The 21,154-nt window shown below is 38.9% G+C and overlaps 1 protein-coding gene across 1 annotated transcript in view; it reads left to right on the top strand.

Moving 5' to 3' along the window:
• The first annotated feature begins 1,164 nt into the window (after positions 1 to 1,164).
• Positions 1,165 to 21,154, top strand: part of SCLY (selenocysteine lyase) — a 127,675-nt gene continuing 107,685 nt past the window's right edge. Inside the window, exons 1-4 of the mRNA XM_053709917.1 lie at positions 1,165 to 1,197; positions 7,363 to 7,434; positions 11,198 to 11,310; positions 18,288 to 18,388. Coding sequence (XP_053565892.1) covers positions 7,373 to 7,434; positions 11,198 to 11,310; positions 18,288 to 18,388 — 276 coding nt within the window. The 5' untranslated portion in view covers positions 1,165 to 1,197; positions 7,363 to 7,372. The remainder of the gene's footprint in view (positions 1,198 to 7,362; positions 7,435 to 11,197; positions 11,311 to 18,287; positions 18,389 to 21,154) is intronic.

Below are 21,154 nucleotides of genomic sequence, written 5' to 3'. Positions count from 1 at the left end.
CCAATGGTTATTAACCATTTGAAAATATCTGTTACTTATTCAAAATAGTAATATTTGTATTGGTGCCAACATATGCGCTTTTTTCCAGTTTGTATATCCAATTGTTGTATAAAGGGACTCCACCTCTGTGTAACTATATTATATGAATCATATTATTATTTAAATAAAACCTATATTTTTATTTTAAAGTCAATGTAAAGCAGTCTGAGAAATTTTTTTAATAAGTAACCAACTTCCATAAATAAGAAACAGAATTTCACAAATAAGAAACAGCTTGAATAAGAAACTAACTTCCTTGTCATAATATTTACACACTTTTCTTTCTTTTAAAATATGTTTTGGAAAAGTTTATATTCATTCTTACTTTTCCTTACTTGTAACACCTATCTGGCTGCCCCTATTAACAGCTCTTGGTTTTATATACAAACTCTGCTTTTTCCCCACATTCCCTAGAGTGTCCAAAAAGCAAAATCTGTAACCTAGGTTTTTAAAATGCTGCAAATTGCCTAAACTAGCCATTTGATTTGCAACATTTGCAGGTGAATTTGCTTTTTGGTCTCCTGGCAATTGTGGGACAAGCACAAAACAACTGGTATTTAATGTCATTTTAACCATGTCCCTTTAATTGCTCATATTTACAATACATATGCAAATAAATTGTATGTACCTTTAAAAAGAGCCAACTACACAGAATATACGAAACATATACAAAATGGTGAAAAGTGTAAACCAAATGTTTTACAAACCAAGTAATTTTGTATTCGCAATTTCTAGGGTTTCTTTTAGTCTCGGTGTATTTAAATATGATTTTTACTGTAACATTTTTGGATAAATATTTGCATTAAAAAAAAAGATTTTGTAAAAAAATGAATAATTGTTTTAATATTAGAACAGTATATGCTTTTAATATTTACTAACTTAAAATGGTTTTAAAAAGAAACCTTCACTAAAGACAATCTAACCGACTTCCACGATGAAAAAACTGCTTCCACGAATAAGAAACAACTTGAATGAGAAAAACCAACTTCCTTATCACTTCACTTGTATTATTGTATTCTAACAACATTCCTCCGAACATTTCAGTTGCTGTTGCCTAACTATCCTGCCTGTGCTCTATGATATGAGACTTACTATAGTCATTCTCTTCTCTATGGTTTCCTCCCCTCTTCCTGATCAGCTGCTGGTGCACGTATATGAGTGAGTGTACATAGCAGGTTCAGTCAGTGGCACAGTGCTGCTGATACTTGGCATATGAAATTGTGATACTGTAACAATATGTGTTATTATACAGAACCTATAGGGAGAGCAGGTACCCTTCACCGATTGCAGGTTTATGCTGCCTCTTGGCTAATGTTCCTTCCTGCTTTGCAGCGTGAGTGTAACTTTACATTTTACCCATTTGATGCTGCAGAATGTCTGTAAAACATTTCGATGAAATGTTCTCCTGAACTTGCTGCTAGCTGTAATTGGGTTATCAATGCTGGAGTTGTACAGTAACATGATGTATTCACAAACCCATAGTAAATTGACTGTATGCATCGATCACACACACAAATATACATGTTTATTACAGCCCATACATTACCTATATAATCTGCTAGTATTCCTGTAGGCTGTAATAAATGTAACCTTATGCATAGCCCAGGATTTCTTGAAAACATGTACTTTGTATCCTTACCACATCTGCTGGAGATGCATTGTTACCAACTACTCTCATAGTTGCCAACATGATGCTGTGTTGTAACAGTAGCCATATGCCCAGGATGTGCTTCAGAAACTGGTATGGTCAATATTATGGGGTAGGTGTAAGAGCTTGGTGCTGTAATTGGTATAATAATATATAGATAAGTCTAAATCATACTATTACTATTAAACGTGGAGCAGTTCAACAGTAGGACGTCAATACTCCAGTAACCTGCTTGCTTGCTCGCTCAACTGGAAAGTGTCCCTGGAATTTTTTCGGAAATGTTGGCAACTATCTATACTTTCTGTTAAGTAAATGACTTATTTTTCTGTTACCCAAAGCTCAAACTGTCACTTTATTTTATTTTTCTTCCACAAAAATCCTTTATGAATAATATTTCTCTGCTTATATAAAACCTTTATTTGTAAAGTTGTTGCTTATTACCTACCCACCTTTTCTTCCTTTCCTCCTGTATCAAAATTATGTTTTACATTTTTGTTTTAGATGATAATCCTGGTTTATTTTACGTTTAGTTGAATTAAAGCAATTCATCTTAAAGGGACATAATACTCATATGCTAAATCACTTGAAACTGATGCAGTATAACTGTAAAAAGCTGACAGGAAAATATCACCTGAGCATCTCTATGTAGAAAAGGAAGATATTTTACCTCACAATCTCCTCAGCTCAGCAGAGTAAGTTCTGTGTAAAAAGTTATACTTCACCTGCTCCCAGCTGCAGGTAAAAATAAAAAAAAATGAAGAAATGAACAGCAGCCAATCAGCATCAGCAGTGCTGAGGTCATGAACTCTTACTGTGATCTCATGAGATTTGACTTAACTCTCATGAGATTTCATAGTAAGCTTCCTTTACCTGATTGGTGAAATAATATGAGAGTGCACGATGCTAGTCCCTTCAGATGCCCCAGGACAGACACACTAAAATGCTGCTTAGAAATCCTTTACAATGGGAGGTGGCTACTGAGGAACTTTTGAGGTAAAATATCTTTCTTTTATACATAGATATGTTCAGGAGATATTTTCTAGTCAGCTTTTTACAGCTATGCTGCATCACTTTCAAGTGTTTAAACATTTGGGTATTATGGCCCTTTAATGAGTGATATATTTCTTGCTGTATCTAATATATCTGCATTGTTGTCAAATTTAGAACATTGGACTGAATCATTTAACTTTAATGGGACATGAAACCTATATATATATATATATATATATATATATATATATATATATATATATATATATACTGTATATATATATATATATATATATATATATATATATATATATATTCATTATTCAGATAGCACATACCATTTTAAAGATTTTCCCCAATGCATTTCTATTGTCAAATGTTCTTTATTCTCTTGGTATCCTTTTAAAGGAGCTGCAATGTGTTACTGGAAGCTAGCTGATCAGATCATGTGAGCCAATGACAAGAGGCATATATGTGCAGCTAACTCTCACTAGTGTATTGCTGCTCTTGAGCCTACCTAGGTATGCTTTACAATAAAGAATACCAAAATAATGAAGAAAAAAGGAAAGAAATGTGATTACTTAATTGATTTATCTTTCCACATTTAATTTAACACATTAAGGGTAGATTCTAATCTTTCCATTTTTTTCCGATTTAATCCCTGATAATGGATGTCGATTACTGAAATCCGACGGACATGATTGGTTTACAGGGCATGTTTGATCAATTATGTTTTTAAAATGTTTAGGGCTAGAAGTGGAGCGCTTTATTATCGCGTGCCTGCAAACCGGCAAATTTGCCCGTTTGTGGGCGCACGATAATTAACCAGCCATTACAAGTGGCTGGTTATTACTACTGTGAGCTTGCGGTAGCAATTAGCGCTCAGAAAATTAACCAGAAATCCGATCTCTGATTAATTTTCTTAAAGTGCCCCAAATGCCCACAAAATAGAGGGCATATATATTTTTTTATTATTAAAAAAATGTACTTAAAAAAATAAAAAACAACTGCACTAGGCAGTTTTTGGGGTGTAAAGTTGGTGGGAGTGGGGTATTAGAAAAAAACAAGTGCCTTTACTTTGTGGTCTATGGGAACTGTGTGTTCCCAGTAAATATATATGTATATGACTAAATACATATATATTTATGTGTTAATATGTGTATATACACATTAACACATACATATATATGTATATAGTCATATACATACATATTTAAAAATATGCTGCCATAAAATAAGTCTGTACGAAGATGACGTTCTGTTAACCCTGACTGACCCCTCCGTCTCAATCCCACACCTCTTACAGGAATTCCGCAAATTTGGCAAGTTATCCCATTTCCACATCAACAATCAAAAATCTAACATTCTTAACATAAATATGAACACAAAACAGTTTAACGCACTTTCCGCGATGTGCCCATATCAGCTGTGCAGAGATCATATACAATATCTAGGCATTCGACTTACCCCTAAGATTGGCTCACTTTTCAGCGCCAATTACATTCTACTACTTAAACGAATTCAATCAGATTGCCAAAAATGGCAGTCAAAACCTTTTTCATGGTGGGGTAGAATACAAGTGGTCAAAATGTCTATCTTACCCCGCATCCTCTACGTGATGCAAACAGTCCCTATTAACCTCCCACAAACATATATATCACAACTCCAATCAATCCTCTGCAAATTTATCTGGGGCGGTAGAAAACCCAGAGTAGCAAAGCAAACCCTCTATCGTGCAAAACAGTGAGGCGGTCTAGGGGTCCCCTGTATAGCGAGATATTACCAAGCGAGTACACTACAGCGCATCTTAGACTGGCACTTAGGGCATTATTACAAAGCATGGTTATCCCAAGACTCCCACATACTTCGGACTCCGCAAATTGGCCCCTTATGCTGGTTACCATCATCTTGCAGACTGATCGTTGCTAAGCTCTCTCCCCTATATAGACACATCTTTCACTCATGGGACAATATACTACAATGCATACCAGGGATTTCAACCCCCTTCTCACCTATGTCACCAATTTTTCAGAATACAGAGTTATTAAGGAACATGCATACATCTACTGGGAATACTCAGTTTACAGATTTGGGATTCTCCTCTCCAGTATGTGAGTTCCTTCATCTGGGAGACTTGAAGCCTGCTCAGGAACTATAAAATATCCTAAATGGTACCTTCACCCACTGGCTTAAATACTCTCAACTAAAACACCTCCTAGCTACCTCCCCACACAAACAATCTCTTATACACCCCCTTACACGCTTTTAATCACTATGCAGATATGGGAAAGCCCTGAAGGGAACACTAACAATAACCAGAAGAATTCTAAACACTTGCTTACATAAACATCTACCTAAATCCACACAGAACTGGTCCAAAGAACTTGACCTGCATATTCCTGTAGAGATATGAGACCGGTTGTACCTCCATACCCATAAATCATCCACAGCTACTCAAATTCTGGAGATGAACTATAAACTCATCTCCAGATGGTACCTCACACCAGCACGGCTAAAATATATATACCCAGAGTCATCTCCCATGTGTTGGAGGGGCTGCGGCACAATTGGTAATATGGCACATATCTGGTGGTCCTGTCCTAGATTGCAGCCTTTTTGGAGCGCCCTGCAACAGATATTTATTCCCTTATTTGACGCTTCATTTAAACTCACACCCTTGATGGTGCTATTTAATGACAAGCCTCAACATTCTTGCAATCTGAGGTCACATCTCCTTCAGATTTGCTTAAACGGAGCAAAATCTCTAATCGCTAGAAACTGGAAAACTAATATTATACCCACCGTCGAAACATGGAAAGCTCGAACTCAGGAGCTTATTCAATTAGAGGAATATTATTACTTTAAAAATAATAATCTGAACCTTTATTGCAACGTCAAATTCTACTGGGAAACCATAAACCCACTTCGACCATAGTACTAATCCCATTCCTTCTCGTCCCTCCCCCTCTCTCCCCGCTCATTACACTCTTGACCGGCAAAACAATGCTACCACTCTGATAAAGATGGCTACTTACCTCTCTTTATTATATCCTTTTCTCTTCTAAATTTCTCCTTTTTCTTCTTCTCTATCTTTCTGTTTACCCTTTTTGTTACTGTATTGCATTTTAAGTTATCATGCATCTTTGTTATATGCAATTTTGACATTTATGGCAAGAAGCTAACTGTGATTGGAATAACCTTGATGTCTTTATACATATTATTGTCACTGAAAATGTTCAATAAAAATATTTAAAAAAAAAAATATATATATATATATATGCTGCCATTTGCGCTGGTATTACAAAGTGGAGTGCAAATATCGCTTCACTGAAAGCGATATATTGCGTCCACTTATAATCTGGCCCCTAATATGTTAAAAGTATTTTTATTTAATTTTTTGATCATTAGGAAAACCTTGTTTTCTTTTTTGGTGAGATTTTCGTCTGAAATCAAGAAGAGCAGTGAAGTATATTGATTTTCATTAGAAAAAAGTTGATGCAAAAACTGGATTTTAACAGTTCTCACATTGTAAATTGTGAAGTTGCTTAGTGACAAGATTTTAAAGTTAGTCCAAAGTTGCAGAACTCACTCTACACACCTCGATTTCTAAAACCTGTGGTACAGAGTGTGATTTTCAAATCTCACCGTACAGAAGAGGTTTCTCTTTGCCACATTTCTATAGCTTTAAGAAGATTGTGGTTTTAAACAAGCAACATTGAAGGACAAATACCTAACTCCTGATAAGATTAGAAAGAATATGGTATTTTGCATTCCCAAAAATGTGGGTATGAAATAAAACCAAAATATTTGGAGCGCAATTGCTAAATTCCATTTTTCGATGCTGCAGTTGTGATCTCTATTTTCTTGCGTTTCCTGCAGATCGCGTTGTTAGCTGTACGAGATATCACATATCTGTCTATTAAATACATATACTGTACATATGTTAATGTTTGTCCCACCCACTAAAGAGGGACTATTCAACAGTGCTGAATTTAGTTGTTTTTAAAATCTAGACCCTATATTCATATAAAATGACGTCTGTGGCCGTTTCATAGGGTATTGCACAAGATAATAGATTTATTCCAAAATGTCCTTGAATATATATTGAAAAGGCCATTTGTGCACTTTATCTATACCCTTTGTGTATTGAATTTGATGTGTCAATTTTGTTGCAGAATTAATGTGCAAAAGCTATGGTCAGGAGCATTGTGATTGCTGAAGCCAGTGTCCTTGCATCATATGGACTATTTTCCTGCTCTTTGCTCAGATCCAATCAAAACGTTTCCCAGTACAGAAATGTTGTTAACACCTGATATGTGATCACTCAGAACTTCAAAAACATGAATTGGGAGCTGAAAAACAGGATCTGTTTGTTAGATTATAGAATTGCACAGATTCCATTATTATAGGAGCCCTGAGACTAATTTTATATGCCCCTGCTAGTAATCAGCTGTACAGAATTTGCATTGCTTTACAAATAATTATACCAATAAGCAGATTCAATTAAATAAATGTACATATTAATGTTTCTATTAAAATTGTAACATAATTTCTTCCAAAGTAGATTATATCTATAATTCATATATTGTTTGGTTTGTGATAAAGTTATGTTTTCTTTGTATTGTTTGTAGAGTTATGTGGTTTATATTGGATTATGGTGACTGTGATTTATTTTATCATCAAAGGTTTAAGGAAATGGCAGAAAACTCTAAAACAAGCAGAGACCAAGAAGAGATGAAAGAAAACCATTCACAGCAGTAAGTTATATTTAATAACTTCCTCATGGGCTGTCACTAATACATAACAGAATAAAATAGAGACAGAGAACAGTATAATGGTAAATGATTAGGTGCAAACATACACTATATGCTAAATGTATATGGACAACCCTGCTATTTATTGAGTTCAGGTGTTTCAGCCACACCAAAACAGGTGCATAATATCCAGAACATAGCTATGAAATCTCCATAGACAAACAACGGGTTATACCGAACAGCTCAGTGACTATTGGCGAAGAGGTGGAAACGTCACCTCATGAAGAAAAGAAAATAAGCGTTGTGGTGGGCGGCCGGAGGGGGTTATGTTGGTAGAAAGAGCAAGAAAAAAAAGGTACGTTTTAGTGCATGTTTAATTTAAAATCATGAATGAAGGTACCTTTAGTTTACTCCTTACATACAGGCTAGTGTTTCAAAAGCGCTACACTTTACACATCGCTCTTTCGTAGGATGCCATTTTTGCCACAAGTCAGTTTGTGACATTTCTGTCTTACTAAATTTGCCCAGGTCAACTATAAGTGTTATTATTGTAAGTGAAAGCACCTATGAGCAACAACAGCCCAGCCACGAAGTGTTAGACTATGCGTGGCTACTGAGTGCTGATGCGCATTACTTGTAGAAATCGTCCCTCATCTGTTGCATCACTCACCAGAGAGTTCCAAACTGCACCTGGAAGCAACATCAGCATTAGAAATGTGCATCAGGAACTTTGTGAAATGTTTTTATGGCCAAACAGCTGTACACAAGCTTTACTATCTGATGGAACAATCTGAGTGTAGTGGATGCCAGGAGAATGCTACCTATTGAAATGCATAGGGCGTAAAGTTAAGTTTGGTGAAGTTGGTATAAGGGACTTGGGCTGTTTTTCAGGGTTTGGGCTAGGCCCCTTAGTTCATCTTAAAACTACAGGATACAAAGACATTTTGGACAATTGGGTGCTTTTACTGGCAACAGTTTGGGTAAGGCCTTTTTCTGTTCCAGCATTACTGTGACACTGTACACAAAGCAAAGTCTATTAAGACATGGTTTGAAAAGTTTTGTGTTGAGGAACTCAAGCAGCCTGCACAAAGCCCTGATCTCAACCCCACCTTTGGGATTAATTAGAATGACATTTGTGAGCCAGACCTCCTCGTCCAACTTCAGTGCCTGATCTCTTTTGGCTGAATGAACAGAAAGCCTTCACATAAGAGTTGTTATAGCTGCAAGGGAGGGCCAACTCCAAATTAATGCCCATTTATAAACAGGATGTCTAATAAGCTTATAAAGGTGTAGTAGTCAGGTGTCCACATACTTTTTGCCATATAGTATATATAATATAATAAATGTAAAGAGACTGTGCTTGCAGTAGCTCAAAAATGAATTAAGTGTTGCACTGTTATATGTGTATGTGCAAGTCTCATGAATTCAGGCTTTTTGTACAAAGTATATGTATATATACCCTAGATAAAAGCATCAATTACCATATAGCGATACAATTGTATCATTTACAAACAAGGCTAGTCAATTTTATTAGTAAAATGTAACTGATAAAAAAGATGAAGAAAATACACCCCTTTAATACTTTTCTTCATAGTAAAATTCGAGGAAGTGGTAAATGTGTGTACTTGTCACGTAAAAGGTACATATTTATGTAATAAAAGATCATATTTTATGAGTGTCCAGCTCCTTCTACAGTTTGTATTCTCTGCTTTGAGACTTTTAACAGTAAACACCTTGAGATTTGTATATAAAATGTTTCGTTTTGCATAATGAAACAACTTTGCAATATACTTTCATTGTTTATTTTGCTCCCTTTTCATGTAATTTAGCTCTAAAAATTTCTAACTCTTAAAACTTGAAATGCACTTTGCTGACTTCTCAAGGCTAGCCCTGCTACATAACATTTCCTCATTGGATTTTATCAGATAACAGCTTCAAAACAATGTACTTTATGGCCGGAGCTAGCCTTGTGGTCTGTGGAATAAAAGCCTTGATAAGCTTCTCCAAATAAGGCAAACGGAGGGTGGAGTTTTGGTATTGAAAAATTATTGCAGTAAAATGGGTTTTAATTTGTTTTAGAAAACATTTAGACTTGGGTAATATGTTATTCTATACAACAGAAATGTCTTATAATTACAAGATGTTTACTGTCCCTTTATAAAACAATGAATGCATAACGAGTCTGTTCTCAGTATTAAAGGGACATAAAACCTAACATTTTCTTTCGCAATTCAGATAGAATATAACATTTTAAACAACTTTCCAATTCATTTCTATTATAACATTTTCTTTGTTTTCTTATTATTCTTTGTTGAAAAGCATTAAGGTAAGCACTGGGGTGCTACTTGCAGTAACAGCTTACATCAGCTTTTAGAGAAGCAATATTGCAAGCGGATTATCACATGGATTAGACCCTTAATGCTCATCTTGTATTATTAAATATAAAATGTGTCACGCTTGCTAATTAGTGCCTCACAGTTTTATAATTTAAATGAAACTGCTTAATGCCGTTAGGAGGTTCCATGCTGTCCTTACAGCGCTGGGTTTTAACGCCATGCACCCTCCTCCTTTTGTTTAATGGGAAATCGGCCTGGGGGGCGTGCCTAGCATTGTAGGCAGTCCCCCAGAATCTGATCCGGCCTTGAAATCACGTGATCGCATTGATAATCGCTTGATTTTTGTTTTTCAAGTAAGTTTTCTTGCCCCTGGCATTAAGGGGTTAAATACTTATTGTAGGAGGTGAGCACAAAATAACACACAAACAGTCAGTGTCACTCTAGGTCAGTCTAGTCTAGGTCATATTTATCAGCTCTAACACACAGGGGTCGATTTATCAAAGTCCTCTCCTGCATTCGCTGCTCGACGACTGCAGGTTCTCACAAGAGAACCTGCAGTCCGTATTTATCAAGCTGCGGTCATCAGACCGCTGCTTCTCTAACCTCTTTTACACCTCTTAGCTGGAAATTTTCAATCTCTCCGGTCTCGTCCGACCGGGGAGATTGACACTCCTGCCCGCATGTGATTGGCTGTGCGCGGGCAGGGGGCGGTGTTGTACAAGATTGCAAAATAGCGGAATTCAGCCTGCCAGATAAATCGACCCCATAGCATAATTTTCTAATTGCAATACTTGCTATGTGTGCATGTCACAACTGGTTGGCACATAGTTTGTTTCTAACTTAGGAGCAGCAATTAATTATAGCTCCTAAGTGCAGCTTTGGCTATGTATTTAACATGTCAGGGGTCAAACACCTACCAAAGAGAATTAGAATGTACTTTGTAAACTGTTCTAAACTTAAAAAAGAACAAGTTGTATTCATTTTTCTTCATTTTAGTATTTTATTGTATTAGTAGAGTGTATGTGGTGATAAATGTCTTTGAAAATGTGAATCAGCAGATTTTCATAAAGTCAGAAAGTAATCACTAGGAATGTGTAAATATTTGGAATTCTGAATTTGTTAGTAAAAATTGCCGTGGTCTGCAGCATTTCTGAGTTGGAGTAAAAGTGCTATACACAAATTTCTGTGCAAATTGATATATTTTTGTGTTGCACTTTTAATAAATCTGGCCCCGGAGTTAGCTGAATTCTGCAGACCATAGCCATTTTTAGCTTTTGTTTTTTAAACAAATATCGAATATTTGCACATCCCAGGTAATCACTGACGCCGCAGAACCATTTCTTCTCCTTCCTTTATTATACATTAATCTAATTTACGCATATTTTATTCTCTTTTGTATGTGTCTACTTGTTCTGTTATCCAACCCGCAGCAAGATTTACCTTGATTACAACGCTACTACACCTGTTACGGCAGAAGTGGTAGAAGCTGTGGAAGAAGCTTTGCGTGATGCCTGGGGTAATCCCAGCAGCAGCTACCCTGCAGGTATGGAGCAGAAAGTGGTGACCGTTTGCCAGCTGAGAGGTTATTCCAACTCTTGATTCTAGAAAGTAGCAGTAAGGAATACTGACTTCATTTGTGAGGTTCCTTATACCAGTCAAGGAGTTCAAGATGTTGAATTCCTATAGTAATAGAAACACATGAGAAGGTACCAATGGCACATTATATGGGTTTGGGTAAAGGGATGTGAAACTTAATCATAAATATGTTTAATCAGACATTTTAAATTGAGAGAGATAGGCACAAAGAAAAAAAGGCATGGGCACAGAGAGATAGGCATAAGCATAGGCATACAGAGAGAGACGCACACAATAAATTGCACAGATAGGTAGGTCCAGAGAGAGATACACAAGCATGAGCTCAAAGAGAGAGAGACACACACACACACACACAGTCATGAGCAAAGCAAGAGACACAAACAAAGGCATGAGCACTGCGAGACACATACACAGGCATGAGCACAGCGAGAGACACACACACGGGTATGAGCACAGCAAGAGAGACACACACACACAGACATGAGCACAACGAGAGACACACACACAGACATGAGCACAGAGAGAGACACACACACAGACATGATAAACACAGAGAGAGAGACACACACACACACACACACACACACATAGGCACGAGCACACAGAGTGAGAGACACATACAGGCTTGATGAGCACAGAGAGAGACACACAGACATGAGCACACAGAGAGACACACACAGGCATGATGAGCTCACAGAGTGACACACACACACAGGCATGAGCACAGCAAGAGACACAAACAAAGGCATGAGCACTGCGAGACATACAGAGGAATGAGCACAGCGAGATACACACACACACAGACATGAGCACAACGAGAGACACACACACAGACATGAGCACAGAGAGGGAGACACACACACAGACATGAGCACAGCGAGAGACACACACACGGGTATGAGCACAGAGAGATACACACACACACATACACAGACATGAGCACAACGAGAGACACACACACAGACATAAGCACAGAGAGAGAGAGAGAGACACACACAGACATGAGCACAGAGAGAGAGAGACACACACACACACACACACACACACAGTGAGAGACACATACACAGACATGAGCACAGAGAGAGAGACACACACACAGACATGAGCACAGAGAGAGAGAGATACACACACACACACGCATGAGCACAGCGAGAGACACACACACGGGTATAAGCACAGCGAGATACACACACACACAGACATGAGCACAGAGAGAGAGAGACACACACACACAGACATGAGCACAGCGAGAGACACACACACGGGTATGAGCACAGCGAGATACACACACACACACAGACATGAGCACAGAGAGAGAGAGAGAGACACACACAGACATGAGCACAGCGAGAGACACACACACGGGTATGAGCACAGCGAGATACACACACACACACACAGACATGAGAACAACGAGAGACACACACACACACATGAACACAGAGAGAGAGAGAGACACACACACACAGACATGAGCACAGAGAGAGAGAGACACACACACAGACATAAGCACAGAGAGAGAGAGATACACACACACACACAGAGTGAGAGACACATATACAGACATGAGCACAGAGAGAGAGAGAGACACACACACAGACATGAGCACAGAGAGAGAGATACACACACACACACACACACACAGGCATGAGCACAGCAAGAGACACACACACGGGTATGAGCACAGCGAGATACACACACACACACACAGACATGAGCACAGAGAGAGAGAGATACACACACACACCACAGACATGAGCACAGCGAGAGACACACACACACGGGTATGAGCACAGCGAGATACACACACACACACACACAGACATGAGCACAGAGAGAGAGATACACACACACACACCACAGACATGAGCACAGCGAGAGACACACACACACGGGTATGAGCACAGCGAGATATACACACACACACACAGACATGAGCACACAGAGAGAGAGATACACACACACACACACACACCACAGACATGAGCACAGCGAGAGACACACACACACGGGTATGAGCACAGCGAGATACACACACACACACACAGACATGAGCACAGAGAGAGAGAGATACACACACCACAGACATGAGCACAGCGAGATACACACACACACACACACACAGACATGAGCACAGCGAGAGAGAGAGACACACACACAGACATGAGCACAGAGAGAGAGAGAGACACACACACAGACATGATAAACACAGAGAGAGAGACACACACACAGGCACAAGCACACAGAGTGAGAGACACATACAGGCTTGATGAGCACAGAGAGAGACACACAGACATGAGCACACAGAGAGACACACACAGGCATGATGAGCTCACAGAGAGACACACACACACAGGCATGAGCATCGAGAGAGAGAGAGAGACACCCACACAGGCATGATGAGCACAGAGAGAGACACGCACACCGGCATGAGCACAGAGAGAGAGACACCCACACAGGCATGATGAGCACAGAGAGAGACACACACAGGCAAGATGAGCTCACAGAGACACACACACAGGCATGAGCAGAGAGAGACAAACACACACACACCACATGCATGATGAGCACAGAGAGAGATACACACACAGTCATGAGCACACAGTGAGAGAGACATACACACAGGCATGAGCACACAGTGAGAGAGACACGCACACCGGCATGAGCACAGAGAGAGAGACACCCACACAGGCATGATGAGCACAGAGAGAGACACACACACAGGCAAGATGAGCTCACAGAGACACACACACAGGCATGAGCAGAGAGAGACAAACACACACACACCACAGGCATGATGAGCACAGAGAGAGATACACACACAGTCATGAGCACACAGAGAAATATACACACACACAGGCATGAGCACACAGAGAAATATACACACACACAGGCATTAGCATACAGAGAGAGACACACACACAGGCATGATGAGCACAGAAAGAGACACACACAGGCATGATGAGCACAGAAAGAGACACATACAGGCATGAGCACACAATGAGAGAGACATACACACAGGCATGAGCACACAGAGAAATATACACACACACAGGCATTAGCACACAGTGAGAGAGACATACACACAGGCATGAGCACACCGAGAAATATACACACACACAGGCATTAGCACACAGTGAGAGAGACATACACACAGGCATGAGCACACAGAGAAATATACACACACACAGGCATTAGCACACAGAGAGAGAGAGAGACACACACAGGCATGATGAGCACAGAAAGAGACACACACAGGCATGATGAGCACAGAAAGAGACGAATACAGGCATGAGCACACAGTGAGAGAGACATACACACAGGCATGAGCACACAGAGAAATATACACACACACAGGCATTAGCACACAGAGAGAGAGAGACACACACAGGCATGATGAGCACTGAAAGAGACACACACAGGCATGAGCACACAGTGAGAGAGACATACACACAGGCATGAGCACACAGAGAAATATACACACACACAGGCATGAGCACACAGAGAAATATACACACACACAGGCATTAGCACACAGAGAGAGAGAGACACACACAGGCATGATGAGCACTGAAAGAGACACACACAGGCATGAGCACAGAGAGAGAGAGACACACACACACAGGCAAAGCCATATAGGTCTGATAATTTTGAACAAAGGGGATCCCAGAGAAGCATTTACAACCATTTGTGTCATAATTGCACAAGCTATTTGTAAATAATTTCAGTGAGAAACCTAATTTTTGTGAAAAAGTTAACAATTTTTTTTTATTTGATCACATTTGGCGGTGAAATGGTGGCATGAATTATACCAAAATGGGCCTAGATCAATACTGAGTTGTCTACTAAAATAAAATTATATACATGTGAAGGGTTATTCAGGGATTGCTGACAGATATCAGTGTTACAATGTAACTATCGCTAATTTTGGAAAAAAAAATGGTTTGGAAATAGCAAAGTGCTACTTGTACTTATTGCCTTATAACTTGCAAAAAAAGTAAAGAACATGCAAACATTGGGTATTTCTAAACTCAGGACAAAATGTTAAAATTATTTAGCATGGGTATTTTTTGGTGATTGTAGATGTGTAACAAATTTTAGCGGTCAATGTTAGAAAAAGTGTTTTTTTCCCATTTTTTCCATCATATTTTATATTTTGTTTATAGTAAATTATATGATATGATGAAAATAATGGTATATTTAGAAATTCTATTTAATGGCAAGAAAAACGGTATGTAATATGTGTGGTTACCGTAAATGAGTAAGAGGAAAATTACAGCTAAACACAAACACCGCAAAAATGTAAAAATAGCCCTGGTCCTTAAGGGTAAGAAAATTGAAAAATGGCCTTGTCACTAAGGGGCTAAACAAATAGGAGCAAGCGGGAGTCTGTAGACCTAGGTCTACACCTGATACTTTCAGTCTTGGATAGGAGTCTGAAAATCAGCACAATGTTATTAAAAAAAATAAGCAAAATTAAAAACACCCCCAGAAGGGCTATTAAATGGGTCATCTACAAAACATTTATGCAAAGAAAAATCCAGTGTACAACAGTGTCCCAAATTTCAGTTTTTTTCCACAGGCTATTTCAAATGCCGATATAAAGGTAAAGGAGCTATTTGTAAACAATTTAATACACAACAGCAGGTAAAATGGATCATTGGGAACAAGTTAAAGGGGATAGATATTTGGGGTAAACTGTCCTTTTAAGCTTTCTCCCAGTGGTGCATTGCTGTTCTTGAGTTGATTTTAACTGTGTGTTTAACCTCTTTGCTGGGTTTAAACACATAGTTATATGCAAGCAACAGTGCAATAATAAAATACTAATTAGAGAATTTTCTTTTTCCGTGTTCATGACCCTTTAACACTATATTATATATTTATAGATAACTATGAAACTATTAACGTAAATGAAAAGACGTGTGAAGCCTTAGTAATTTCACTGAGTAAATAGGTCACCTTAGGGGAACTGACAGCCATGTTTATTAAGAACAGTAAAGTCAGTAATATCTGTGTGTAAGTAAATGTAAAAACAGAAACAAAGAATCTGACGGTAGATAAGAACCAAAAAGGCTCAGCATCAAGTCTACCCATATTACATGTTACTTTTTTCTTAGGATAGCCTTATGCATGTCCCAGGTATTTTGTAATTCCTTTACAGTCTTTGTGTTTACCACCTCAATTGGAAGTTTATTCCATGAATCCACCACGCTTTCTTTAAGAAAAAATAAAAAATGTTTCCTCACATCTCTCCTGAATCTGCTACCCTCTAAATGAAGATTGTGACCCCTAGTTTTGGTATTTCTTTTTTTGTGGAAACTGCTTTTTAAGTCCCTTTATATATTTGAAGGTTTCTATCGTGTCACATATTTAGATCAAAGAGTCTTTCTTTGTACGCTTTATATTTAAGACCGTGTACCATTTTAATATCCCTCCTTGGACAGATTCTAGTGTATTTATATCCTTCTGGAGATATGATTTCCAGATCTGTACACTGTATTCCAAATGAGGCCTAACTAATGATCTGTAAAGTGGCATAAGAACCCTGTTATTTCTGCTACTAATATCTCTTCCCAATGCAACTAAGTATAAAACTGGCCTTACTGGCTGAACTGCTGCATTGTGTACAAATTTTTAAATCATCTGAAATAATAATCCCCAAGTCATGTTCATCTTTAGTTACAGTCAGTAATGTACCATTGAGACTGTAGTTGGCCTCTGGGTTTTCGGATCCTATATGCATAATTTTGCTCTGAGTAATATTACTTTTTAAATTCCATTTATTTGCCCAGTCCTACAGTATTTTTTAATATCACTTGATCCACCCCTCCTTGAACATCAACTCTGTTACATATTTTTGTATCATCAGCTAAAAAGCAAACCTTCCTCTGGAGCCGACTTCCAATATTAGTGATGACCATGTAAAACAAACAGGCCCAAGAGCTGACCCTTGGGGAACACCACTAGTAACTGACCTCTCATTTAAATGTTCTCCATTAATTTAAACCCTCTGCCTTCTATCCTTAAACCAGCATTGTACCCACTTAACAATCTTAGCATCTACTCCAAGGCAATACATTTTGTGAATGTTTGTTGTAGCAAATGCTTTACTAGATACACCACATCAACAGCTCCTCCTTGGTCTATTCATTTAGTTACATTTTCCAATAAATCAATTAGATTAGTCTGACATGATCTTCCAGCAGTTACCATGCTGTCCTTTCTAAGTTGTTTGTCTGAAGGTAAGACACAAGTATTTCCTTTAAAAGAGTTTCCAATAAGTTCCCTGTAATTGTGGTCAAACTGACTGGCCTATAGTTAGCAAAGCAGTCAGGTTCAGTCACCTGTGCCTAAATGGGGGGAATACAAAATCATGTCCCCATTAGAGTTTGTGAGGATGCAATTTGGACACTTGTTCTATATAGGGTTGCCACTTCGGCCATGTTTTCCTGGACACTTATGAGTTACACATGCTGCAGGGTAAGCAGGTGGGAACATGTATTGTGCCTCTGGACTTCACATGAATGAACAGCACAATACATGTTCCTCCCTGCACACCCTGCAGCATGTGTAACTCATAAGTGTCCAGGAAAACATGGCCGAGGCGGCAACCCTAGTTATATATTATTTATCACATATGACATAAATGTTTTAGATGTGTTTGTAAGATTGTCACTCAGTGCAAGAATGATTGTGACAGCAGAACTTAAAACGTTACATAGTGTAATAGCAACAAATAATGTTTTTTTTTATAGCAATATTCATTGTGAATGTTTAAAGGATAACAATGCTACTGAGTAAGGCTCTATAGAATAATAGGAATCTGCTATAAGTGAATCTAGGCCAGTGACAAGCTATAGAGCATCACTTTGTGTTTTTATGGAACATGTGTACGTTCTTAGTTCTCGTGTGTGTCTGTTTCAGGATGCAAGGCCAAGCAGCTGATAGACACAGCACGAGCGCAGATTGCTAGGATGGTAGGAGGAAAGGCAGAGGATATCATCTTCACCTCCGGGGGCACAGAGGTAATACCTATATGTTTGTAGTATAATCACAGTCTTCTCTAATCAGTGCTGAGCTGTAGGTGAAGTAAGGGTGTGTCTTTATGTCCTTAGCCAGCAACACCAAAGTGATGAACACAAGTCATTAAAGAGACATTACACTGCTGGGTACAGTATTATGGTTACTGCACACCATTATATTATTTATCCTCCTGTGGTTGCAGCTCTCTTTAAAGTCGTTTTCTTTTTTTAACCCTTTAAAAAGTGCTGGTTAGTGAAGCTGCATCTTCCCACTGTACCAGGAGCATTTGTGATATTGTTGTTTACTTGACAAGCGTTACTGTGCACTTCAGATTTGAGTGCACAGAGCGGGAGCTGTACATTTTTGCAGTATCTGCATTTATCTATATATAATTCCCGAGGGCTTTTCTTATATTTGTTATGTAACTTTTATTAAACTGTTAAAATATAACTGGAAATATGTAAAGCCAGCAACATCACTAATCTGTGAACGTACAGGATGCAACAATACGCTACAAGATGGCGGCACCCAGTGTAAAGATGCAGAGCTTTACCTACTGGCTTCTGTAATGGGTTAAATAAGAGGACGGCTTTAACCCCTTAATGACAACTGACGTACCAGGTACGTCCTGCAAAAACTTGCAGTTAGTGACAATGGACGTACCTGGTACGTCAGTTGTCTTAGAGAGTGCTGGAAGCGATCGCAATCGCTTCCAGCAGCTCTCAGGGTATTGCAGTGATGCCTCGATATTGAGGCATCCTGCAATACCCTTTAGAAAGCATCCGATGCAGAGAGAGCCACTCTGTGGCCCTCTCTGCACCGGTAGCGATGCGGCCGTTCGTTGGTGGGTGGGAGCTTACAGGGAGGAGGGTGGGCGGCCCATCGCTACCCGGCATCCGGTTCCTTCAAGTGCATTGTGCACGCCGGATGCCGGGAGCGTGCGGGGGGCTGCGTGCACGCGCGCGCGTGCGTGTGTGTGTGCGCGCGCGCAGCAATCACTTCCACTGCCACCAATGAATTTTGGTAAGAGGGAGGGGGGCAGCAAACTAGAATTTTTTAAATAATAATATGATCAGGATCTGGATCTGGTGGGTGGGGGGGGGGGGTTGGGGCAGCTACACTACAGAAAAAATAAAAATAAAACATGTAAAAATAAAACAAAAACACTTTATTTTTTGGGGAAAACTGGGTACTGGCAGACAGCTGCCAGTACCCAAGATGGTGGCAATTAGGTAGGTGGGGAGGGTTAGAGAGGTGTTTGGGGGGGATCAGGGAGGTTGGGGGTTAAGGCAGGGGTCCATCACAGCTGAATAATGAAAAAAAAAAAAAAAAAAAACACCTTTTATTTTAGTACTGGCAGACTTTCTGCCAGTACTTAAGATGGCGGGGACAATTGTGGGGTGGGGGAGGGAAGAGAGCTGTCTGGGAGGGATCAGGGGGTGGGATGTGTCAGGTGGGAGGCTAATCTCTACACTAAAGCTAAAATTAACCCTGCAAGCTCTCTACAAGCTACCTAATTAACCCCTTCACTGCTGGGCTTAATACAAGTGTGGTGCGCAGCAGCATTTAGCGGCCTCCTAGTTGCCAAAAAGCAACGCCAAAGCCATATATGTCTGCTATTTATGAACAAAGGAGATCCCAGAGAAGCATTTACAACCATTTGTGCCATAATTGCACAAGCTGTTTGTAAATAATTTAAGTGAGAAACCTAAAATTGTGAAAAATGTCACTTTTTTTTTTATTTGCTCGCATTTGGCGGTGAAATGGTGGCATGAAATATACCAAAATGGGCCTAGATCAATACTTTGGGTTGTCTACTACACTACGCTAAAGCTAAAATTAACCCTTCAAGGTCCCTACAAGATCCCTAATTAACCCCTTCACTGCTGGGCATAATACACGTGTGGTGCGCAGCTGCATTTAGCGGCCTTCTAATTACCAAAAAGCAACGCCAAAGCCATATATGTCTGCTATTTCTGAACAAAGGGAATCCCAGAGAAGCATTTACAACCATTTGTGCCATAATTGCACAAACTGTTTGTAAATAATTTCAGTGAGAAACCTAAAGTTTGTGACAAAATTTGTGAAAAAGTGAACAATTTTTTTTATTTGCTCGCATTTGGCAGTGAAATGGTGGCATGAAATATACCAAAATGGGCATAAATCAATACTTTGGGTTGTCTTCTAAAAAAAAATATATACATGTCAAGGGATATTCAGGGATTCCGGACAGATATCAGGGTTCCAATGTAACTAGCGCTAATTTTGAAAAAAAGTGGTTTGGAAATAGCAAAGTTCTACTTGTACTTATTGCCCTATAACTTGCAAAAAAAGCAAACAACATGTAACCAGTGGGTATTTCTAAACTCAGGACAAAATTTAGAAACTATTTAGCATGGGTGTTTTTTGGTGGTTGTAGATGTGTAACAGATTTTGGAGGTCAAAGTTAGAAAAAGTGTGTTTTTTTCCATTTTTTCCTCATATTTTATATATTTTTTATAGTAAATTATAAGATGTGATGAAAATAATGGTATCTTTAGAAAGTCCATTTAATGGCGAGAAAAACGGTATATAATATGTGTGGGTACAGTAAATGAGTAAGAGGAAAATTACAGCTAAACACAAACACTGCAGAAATGTAAAAATAGCCACTGTCATTAAGGGTAAGAAAACTGAAAAATGGTCCGGTCATTAAGGGGTTAAAGAGAGCTGCAGGTACAGGAGTTAGGTAGTAAATATGCTGAACGGCTGGTTTACTATTACACTTT

The sequence above is a fragment of the Bombina bombina genome, chromosome 4 (genome assembly GCF_027579735.1).
Source record: "Bombina bombina isolate aBomBom1 chromosome 4, aBomBom1.pri, whole genome shotgun sequence".
Lineage (NCBI taxonomy): Eukaryota > Metazoa > Chordata > Amphibia > Anura > Bombinatoridae > Bombina > Bombina bombina.
This window is presented reverse-complemented; position numbering and strand designations above follow the sequence as displayed.